The sequence below is a fragment of the Dipteris shenzhenensis genome, chromosome 23 (assembly GCF_047967505.1).
Source record: "Dipteris shenzhenensis isolate YYH24624 ecotype China chromosome 23, Dip_SZ_1.0, whole genome shotgun sequence".
Lineage (NCBI taxonomy): Eukaryota > Viridiplantae > Streptophyta > Polypodiopsida > Gleicheniales > Dipteridaceae > Dipteris > Dipteris shenzhenensis.
This window is the reverse complement of record NC_141618.1, coordinates 27,204,289-27,214,445: the sequence shown is the minus strand read 5'-3', so window position 1 is coordinate 27,214,445 and position 10,157 is coordinate 27,204,289. Positions and strand designations below refer to the sequence as shown.

At 40.8% G+C, this 10,157-nt stretch overlaps 1 protein-coding gene across 1 annotated transcript; it reads left to right on the top strand.

Annotated features, from left to right (window-relative positions):
- Positions 1-5,713: 5,713 nt before the first annotated feature.
- LOC147887192 (PLAT domain-containing protein 1-like) lies at positions 5,714-6,561 on the top strand. The gene is given in 3 exon segments (XM_087394688.1): positions 5,714-5,933; positions 6,022-6,321; positions 6,323-6,561. Coding segments are annotated over 3 exon segments (474 nt in total). The 5' UTR covers positions 5,714-5,867; the 3' UTR covers positions 6,431-6,561.
- Positions 6,562-10,157: the final 3,596 nt, after the last annotated feature.

Here is a 10,157-nt window from a genome sequence, read left to right as displayed (position 1 = left end):
CTGGGGCACCGAAATCTACTGGAGATTTCGTCAAAGATGCCGATTCCATCGTCGAGGAGCACGTTGAATGAGGAGGCCGCTTCGTTTGAGTCGAGGCTCAGTGCTGGAGCTATTTGTAGAGGCAGCCTGGCAGTTGCTTGCAGTTGCAGATTGCTAAGCTGCGACTTTGCCCCATAGTAGGAAGCACACTTGGGCTCAGTTGAGCTGATGCTACTTTGTGACCAGAAGCGTAGTGACATAATTTAGCCAAGCTCTAAAATTGCTTGCTCTCTGCCTCTTCCTGCTGTTAACTCAGCAGTTGGGTGTCAAATCCGATTCTCTGATTTTAACACGTGAGGGTCCGAGTGAGCTCCGAGTCCTAGAGTGAGCGATTCAGTCAGTCCTACTTGGTGAAGACCTCAGGATGAAGGCCATTCATGCTCAAAAAGGTCATTCTAATGATCAGGCATTCACAGCTTCAGACAAAAGCAAAGGCAGAGGCAGAGGAAGAGACAGAGGCAGAGGCAGAGGCAGAGGCAGAGGCAGAGGCAGAGGTAGATCATTCCAGAAAAGTGGTCATCATCAGCAATAGAGTCATCAGCAAAGTCAACATCATCCTCAGCAGCATCAGAATCAGCAAAGAGGAAATCATTCCAATCGAGGAAAATTTCAAGGACGAGGGAATGCATCCACCAACGTGTCAAACATCTAGTGCAACTACTGTCACAAGTTTGGACACTATGAAAGAGATTGCCGCAAGAAGTAGTACGACCAAGGCAGTCAATCCAGTAGTAATCGAGGGGATTTTCGGGGCAAAGGAAATCATCGTGGTGGACATTCTAGTCACAATCATTTTGCAAATGAACATGGGAATATGTTTCTTGCAAATGAGGAAATGCAGCAAACTAACACAGTACACTGATTGCAATCCCAAAGAGGATTTCAGCTTCTATCAGGTCAACCAAGCAGAAAGATAATGCACCGAATCCAGTTCAAGGGACAGGTGTTATCCCTATGAACAAGCTCACTGGTACAAAAGGATTGGTGAAAGATGCGCTCTATGTTCTAAAGCTCAGCAAGAACCTCTTGTCAGTAGGTCAAATTACGAAACACAACTTTTGAGTCATCTTTGACGGAGATGAATGCACTATCAGAGACAAATCCAAAAGATGTCAGCTAGTAGCAAAAGGTGTCAACAAAGCACGCTTGTACAAAATGCTAGCTATAGTATCAGAGAAGCATGCCATGTCAGCTTAACTGTAACAGATGCCACTATCTGCACGATAGCACAAGAGATATGGTCATGTCAATTTCAAATACTTGTTAGATCTCAGGAATCAGAATATGGCAATTGGGATTCTGAAGCTACAGTTTCTTGGGAAAGTTTGCGAAGCATGCTGCTTCAGTAAAACAAAAGCGAACCAACTTTGGTAGAAGTACCTCTCGTGCACGAGGTATGCTTGATTTGATTCATACAAATGTATTGGGTTATGCCGAGACCCATAGCATCAATGGTTCATTTTACGACGACTACAGTAGATATTGTTGGGTCCATTTTCTAAAAGAGAAATCTAAAGTCTTTTTCAGATTTCAAGAATTCAAAGCCATGATAGAAAACTAGATAGGTAAAAAGATCAAAGTCATGAGATCATATAGAGGAGGTGAAGACATGTCTTCAATATTCATTAACTTTTGCAAAAGTCATGGCATTCGAAGACAATTCACTTGTGTAGATACTCCTCAGCAGAATGCAAGAGCTAAAAGGAAGAATGAAACTTTACCAGATAGTGCTAGAGCAATGCTTAGTGAGAAGCATCTTCCGAATCAATATGGGGCAGAAGCAGTAGCCACTACAACTATTTGCTTAATCAGCTTCCAACTAAACCGATATAGGGTATGACTCCTTATGAAGCATTCACTGGACATAAGCCACACATTGGGCATCTCTGCATATTTGGTTGCATAGCATATACCCACATACATGATGATCATTGCAGGAAATTGGATGCAAAGTCACGCAAATGCATCATGGTTAGCTACAGTGAAGAAAGCAAAGCATACAAGTTGTTTGATCCCATCAACCGCAAGGTCATTATCTCCAGAGATGTAATCTTCGATGAGGAATTAGAATGGAAAACCTCAAACAAATAGGAGATAGAAGCATTGACTTCACAATCATCTATAGAACATGTTGATGAAGAAGAGAAAGAATTGCCAGAAACACTCCAAGCAGAGCCATAGCAACTCTACTAAGGAAAGCAGACCACCAACCAGATTGACAGATGCTCAGAAAGGCAAAGCAATTCAGGTTGAAACCACCAACTATGCTCTTATGACTACCTTCATGGCTACAGAAGAGCCAGTGTACTTCGAAGATGCAGTAGACAAGCCAGAATGGCAAACTACTATGAATGAAGAAATGGATGCTTTGTCTAAGAATAATACTTGGGAATTATGTGAGCTTCCACTAGGAAAGAAGGCCATAGCAAACAAATGGGTATACAAAGTGAAATACAATCCAGATGGAAGTATTCAAACATACAAAGCCAGACTAGTTGCAAAAGGATTTGCACAGCAATATGGTCAAGATTATGATGAGACTTATGCTCCAGTAGTAAAGATGGATCCCATACAGTTCTTGATTGCACTAGTGACACTTAGCAGATGGAATGTGTACTAGCTCAATGTCAAAAATGCACTTCTCAATGGTTATCTAGACGAGGAAGTCTACATGCAACAACCAGCAGGTTATGTTGAACCAGGAAAGGAGAATAAGGATTGCCATCTCAAGAAAAGTCTCTATGGCTTAAAGCAAGCTCCCAAAAGTTGGTATAACAAAATCGACAAGTATTTTGTTGATTTGGGATACATGAAATTCAATGTAGGTCATACTCTCTACTACAAAGTTTAAGGGGAAGACATTACTATCACACTTTTGTACATAGATGATCTGATTGTGGCAGGAAGCAAGGATAGCTTCATCAGAAAACTAAAACAAGACTTATTTATAGAGTTCGACATGAAAGATCTTGGACTTATGCACTATTGTCTTGGAATTGAGTTCTGGAGAGATTCAGATAGCACATTCATAAGTCAACTCAAGTATCTTGACACTCTCCTAAAGAAGTTTCATATGGCAGATTGCAAGATTGCAGCCACTCCCATGGAACAGAGTTTGAAACTTACTAAAGATTTAGAAAAGCCTACAATCAATGGCAGATACTGCAAGCAGGTCATGGATCTCTTATATATCTGACTATCACTTGGCCAAATATTTGTTATGTAGCACAATTTATGGCAAATCCAAAACAGTCTCACTGGAATGCAGCCAAAAGAGTGGAATGCAACCAAAAGAGTCTTGAGATACATCAGAGGTACAAGACAGTTTGGGATAGAATACAGAGGAAGTCATCCACGGTTGCATGGATATTGTGATAGTGATTATGCCGGAGATCATGAGACCAGGACATCGACACAAAGATATGCATTTTTCCTTGGTCAAGGTGCTATATCATGGTTGTCAAACAAACAGCCAACTATTTCTTTGTCTTCGACTGAAGCGGAATATAGGGCACTCACTACAGGTGCATGTGAGGCTATATGGCTCAGAAGACTATTGTCAAAAACAGATTACTTTGATGAGTCGAAGCCAAGAACAATATACTGTGATAATCAATTGGCTCAAGGATTGGATACCAAACATGTATAACTTTTTAGGAAGTATGGATCATTCATGGTCGAAAAGGAAGGAATATGCAAGTCCCATTATATGAGTGAGGGTCCCCAATCCTTATGAGTTTTCACAAGTATAAGGCCTTACTCATTTTAAAGTACTTTACAAAGTTTCATGATTGTTGGACACAAAGAGGTGTGACATAAGTATACCGATGAATAATTTTTTAGTTATTATGCATCATGTATGGTTGAAAATGAGAAATGTGCATGTCCCACCATTCAAGTGATGTCCAATCCTTATGAAACTTTGTGAGCATAAGGGAATAAATATCCACAAACTTTTCATGTGCAGAATAAGGTACTATAGTACTTCCACTAGTAAAGAATAGTCCTTCCGCTACTAAAGTATGAGCATTTGTTTTCAATATTTTCTTGGTGGATTTTGTCCATGCGCAAGCTTGCATCATGGGTGATGAGGTGGGACAACCCTTCCACTAGTAAAGTATAGTGACAACTAACTAGGAGATTCAATGCCCTTATGATGTATATTGAGAGGATTCTTTCTTTTGCTACCTATTTTGTACAAAAATTATAGACTCTTCTCGATTTAAACATATGCACTTATGTGATTGATTTTCAATAGATTTCTAAATGTTCTATATTTTTTTGTAACCAAGTTTCATGGAGAAGAGTGGAGTGTATTGAGGAAGAAAAGCCTCTTATTTGGACTTAAACCTAGAAAGGGTCCTTCTTGTGGGGTAAAATGGAAGAATATAGTGAAATAAATTGAAATATAATATTTGCTTATGGAGGCTAGGATGTGACATGATTTTTTCATTTTCTAAATTCAAATGATCCAAAGCTTGATGCAAACCTTGCACTCTTGACCTCACCTTCCCTATCATGTTTTTGAAATATAAATATAAAAAGCCAAATAAGACCTGCCAGTACGCATACATTTGAAATACCCCTATATTTACAAAAATACCCCTATATTTATAAATTTACTTTTTTTTGCATTCCTTGTATATCCCCTTTATGTCTCGTGGTGCATTTGCACAACATAATAGAAATAGCTATTTCCCCTCCACGACATAAGGCCCTAAGGAGAAACAAACTCTTCTAAGATGCCATCTCTTTGAAGTTTCCCTCCAATGCCAAGGCAGAGCTCCGCAAATTGACTCTTAGGCCGGGTTCAGACCAGGTGTTGCTTACCTCACGAGAGCTCATCTTGGAGGAGGTTCACAGTGATGTGGCATTCAAATGAGGTGTATGTAGTGATAGTTATTGAGATTGATTCTTCAGCACGAGATCGATAATTGGTTCTAGCATAGTTGACCAGTGTTTTGCGGGGGGGGGGGAGAAGGTTGTCGGACGAACCCTCCTTCCCTTGGACATATTTAATCTCCAATAGCGACCCATCGTGCCAATGGATGCTCCTGTGATCGCCTATGAGATGCAGGTGTCTGGATGGTCTGAACCCGCCTTCTTATTTAACATAGCCACCTTGCTATGATTTGGGGATTTGCCACGACATCTTAGGCTCAGTGCACGCACGACCCAGAGTTCGTTGCTGGCCGTGCAACAACAGAGTTCACGTGATTTATTAAAGAGGCATATTATATGTGCCCTCAGGTGCTCAAACTAGCACCTCGGTATGGGCCTTGGGGAGTTGCAAAACTAAGCACCTTTGTGCCACCCGAGTGAGACTGGCAACGGTCGGTTGAGGAGCGAGAGAAACCAACACGTGGGCGTTGTTTCATGCTCTGTAGAGGGGGGTAGAACTGGGGCAGACCGCACAGCCCCAATTGCTCATTTGGAGTGGCAAAATAGCCCGTGAACCAAACATAGGACCTGCTGCGGCGCAACCAGCTCGGCCCGGGGCTGTGCACGAGGGGCGCTCTAGTAGCGAGTGCATGTGCAGTGGCTCTTATGAAAGGTGGCAGCAAAGCACATTACAAAACTTACAGGTGGAACGTAGGGAGCATAATAAGCACATGCGATGGCAGAGAAGGGCCATGAATGCAGCCAGCTATAATCTTGTTGGGCATATCTTGATTCTTGCCATCTTCCACCAGCTCACAGGTTGAAGCTATGGCAATACGACACAGACCCATTTCAAATATCATCGTGCAGCCACATCCAAGTTGATCCTTCCTCCACACTAAAATACTAGCGTCCTCCTCCTCATTGCTCTCTCCTCCTTTCCATCCATGGCTTTCAACTCTTGGTTTTTCCTCGCCTTGCTCTCCCTCGCAGCTTTCCGCTCCATCGCTGAGGTTCTCCCCATCTCTTCCATTGTTTTCCATCGTTTTGCTATTCCGTAGGTGCTTTTGAATCACCCTTGTCTGTTTTGCTTCTCGGCAGGATTCCTGCGTCTATACCTTGTACATCCGCACTGGCAAGGTCATCAGTGGCGGCACCAATGCTGTCATCAGTGTCCTTCTGTATGACTCCGAAGGTGATTCCATCCAGATCGATGACATTGAAACCTGGGGTGGGCTTATGGGTAGCGACCACGACTACTTTGAGAGGGGAAACCTTGACATATTCAGTGGACTGGGAACCTGCTTGGGAACGGCCACCATCTGCGGATTGAATCTTACCTCAGACGGTTCGGGCACACATCCTGGATGGTACGTCAATTACCTCGAGGCAACCATAACCGGGGCACATCTCGGCTGCGATAACCATTATTTTGAGATTGAGCAATGGATTGCGTCTGATGCTTCGCCTTATCAGCTTTATGCGTCAAGGGATGACTGCTCGTCCGTGAGATCTCCGCATTCAATCCAGTAGGTTCGGCATTGTTATGTGCTCGGTAGCCTTCTGGGTTTGTCTGCTTCTCTGCAAACCTCTCCTCGTAGCTCGCCTTGTTCTTGTAAGCCACTCCTCATCTTGCTCTATGTGGACGTCTAAGTAAAATCTCTCAAGGAAGGAATTGTGTATTTGCGTGTAAAAGATGTAATCTGAGACCATAGTCTACTGTGTAAAGATTCTAGATTTACGGGGGGCTGTTTAAGTTCGTAACTGAATGCAGATGCCCAACTTCAGTTTTTCTTGTCGGAAGCTTTAATATCTGTTGGTCCAAATGGTACATATATTTAACTGTAAGCATTGTGCGTTATTTGAAGTTCTTGTGCTGTTGGAAGAACAGTGCTACCTATGCCATTGCCATCTTGCATTTTTCTCAATTGATAATGAAGACTGTCTGGCTTCCAGATAACTGTACTTCTTACTAAGATATACGATGTTCCGAACTTTAAACTCGTTTACTCTTTAGCAAACGGAATCTCAGCACATGTACCTTGTAGGAACATCTTGTTGGGAAGTTATTGAGGACATATGATGTTTTCTTCAATGGGATGCTCGCACGTTTCCTTTGTGGCAATTGACATGACTTCTATTTCACATGAGGCTTGCATGATTGGAGGGTAGGTGGGCAATGTTATGTGGGTGTCGATTGAGTTTGGAGTAGGTGGACCTCATGCTTGGTAGGTAGCTAGTCTCGAGTTCCATTTGCAATCAAGAGAAGTTAATTGCCCATCGGGTGGGATCAAAGATTCAAGTGGTTAGAGAAATAGGTTTCATTTGGTAGACTTTATATAGCCTTTGGAGACACAATCGTTAAGGGTTGCACTGTCCATGAAATAAAGTTTCAACTATAGTTGTTCGCTCTATGGATGTCTTGGTTCCTCGATTGGAATGTGAAAATTATCATTCTCAATCATGCGGTTTGTGCATGTGGTTTTAACTTTGTGATCTACAACATTGGTTGTGTCTCTTCTATATGGTGTGTTAGTGCCATAAGTGTGATGAGATTGGGAAATTTTTTTCAAAGTTTCCTCTGGAAGATTGAGCTGAATTTCTTGTTATTCCTTGGAGTGAGGCTAAAGTGTTTGGCCCTAGGTACAAGATTGATAATCAAAATGTGTTTTGATGATGATAAGTATAAAAAGCATTTCTTAGAGCAAGTAGCGGAAGTTAAGGTTGGTATCTTGAATTCTAGTGGGTGGTTGAAGAAGTTGTCATCATTTCCATACATGATGCAAGGTTCAGACTGGGTCTAGAGTTTACTAGAAGGTTGTGGAGAGTATTCTAGGAAACTTTTGTGGAATGAGAAGAGAGAATTCAAAGGTCACAACAATCTTCAAGACTTCCTCTAGTGGTCTAATATCATCAGTGCAAAGGGTAAACCCATAGCATTATTAAACTTATGTTGAGTGCATGCCTTGGAACATATCAAACAATAGAGGACTTGCCAAGTAAAAATATATTTGTCCAGATACTACCAAAGGCCAGGAGGGATCTTTAAAAAGTTGAAAGATTAGATTCATCATAATCTTTCTTCCATTGTATTGTTGAATGCTTTGTAAAACATGCTTCAGGCAAGGGTTGGTCAATTAACATAAGAAGTCCAAGTTGTCTTTCCTTGTCTAATTGAATGTTGGGTCTAGCTTTATCCAAGAAGGACCCCTTTCTCCTAGATTCAATAGAATTTAGGAAGTGAGTGACCTAGAACATTGTTGGAGTGGGAGGAAAACAAGCTTACGAGACTTTACTCTAGCAAAGTTACAAACTTTTTGCGAAAGTTATGAGTTAGTGTCTCACTCTTGTGTGATATGCTCAAAGTACCTTAAGGTAGATCATAGTGTATCTTTTGTAGGGGTAGCTTGGAGATCCTTTTTGATCAATCGTCGTGGTAATGGAGGGGTTTGGTTTAAGATTGTAGGGCTTTGACATCAGTCTTGTTAACAATGTAGGTTAAGGTGTAGATGTTCCATTCCATATCATCTTGTCAAAACTTTATCTATTTTTAGCATAGGAGAGTATTAGATTATGAACTAGAGGGGATTTTATCAATGATTGGGTTAAGTTTACATAATTGTGCATTGGTTGTGGGAGAAATTTAGACATTACAAATATTTTGGACTTAAAAAGGGGCCCTTTGGAGAATTACAAAAATATTGGAGGCTTGGATAAGGGAATATGGTATCCATGAAGGAGATTATGCCATGTGGACTTCTCTGTAACAAAGGCTCCCCAAATCTAGGGAAAATTTAAGTTTTTTTTCAAAATACCCCAAAAAACGTCATTGGCCTCCTTGTTTTCCTCCCAGGGCAAACCATCCCCTAGCTAAAACTATGGTCATGTTTTCCATTTGGTTCAACCATTTGGCCTAGACTTTGACTTCCTAACTAGCTCTCCCCCTATTCTCTCTTTCAAAACGTTTCAAACATTCATTCCCGCCACTTTCTAGCAGCTGGTTTCAAAATATCTTCTTTTCACTCTTACTTAGTCATTCTCTCTCCTCTTTGCTCACGTTTTTCTTCCACATTCGAAAATCTCTGAGAGAAACTTTTGTCAAAGCTCTGTTCATCCCTCTTCTATTCCATTCATTCTCTACTTATTTCACTCTCTCTTAGAAACCAAAGTTGCGACCTAAATCTACTTAGAAGGAGTGAGAAAAATGGGTTTCTCTCATTTTCGGTTCTTTCCTCACCTTTTTGGAGTATAGAGAGTCACCTAAATCTGCCAGAAGGAGTGAGAAAAGCGGGTGTTCTATCATTTTTTGCTCTTTCTCTACCTTTCTGGAGTATATAGAGTCAAATCCAGAAGAAGAAACACATACTTTCCAGGTAGTGAAGTGATTTCATCTTGAAAGTTTTATTTGTATTAAGTAGATACGTTTTTGTATCACACTTTGTCTATATGTTTGTTACAAGAGATAGGGAAGAGGGAGAGATTGAGGTAGATGATATATAAAACTACAAGATGATTTTTGACATTTTTTTCTTCACTCGTATAGGAGGGATAGATAGAGGACGGGAAAGAGAGAGAGAGAGAGAGAGAGAGAGAGATTATTTCGAACTGCTATGTTGTTTTCTATTTGAGGGGACGAGTGAGGGAGAGAGAGACATAAAATAGTCATTTTTTTCTTCATTAGTAAAGGAGGGTAGATATAGGAAGGGAAAGAGAGAGAGACACAAAGAGAGAGAGAGAGAGAGAGAGAGAGAGAGAGAGAGAGAGAGAGTTTTATCTGTTTGAGGGGATGAGTGAGGGAGATAGATAGAAAATAGTAGTTTTCTTATTTGCTAGTATAGGAGGGGTAGATAGAGGAAGGGAAAAGAGAGATAGAGATTATATTTCGAACTGCTATGTTTTCTTTTATTGAGGGGATGATTGAGGGAGAGAGATAGAGATTGTATTTGAAACTCCTAGGTTTTAAAAGTATTTAAAAAAGAAGGAAGAAAAAGAGATCCTAATCAAAGAGTTTTGGGAGGGAGAGAGAGAGTGATATGATATTGATAATGTTTTATTTGTTTGTGGAGAAACATAGCTGGAAGAGAGCATATCATAACTAAGTATTTCAAAAAAATTTAATGTTTGTTTGTGTGAGGGGTACCTTGGAAGACTAACTGAGAAAGAGAAGTATTCTATGTTTTTTGTAATGATATTTTGCTTATTTTTGTGAGAGGTTTAGTTAAAGGAGAGAGGGAAGG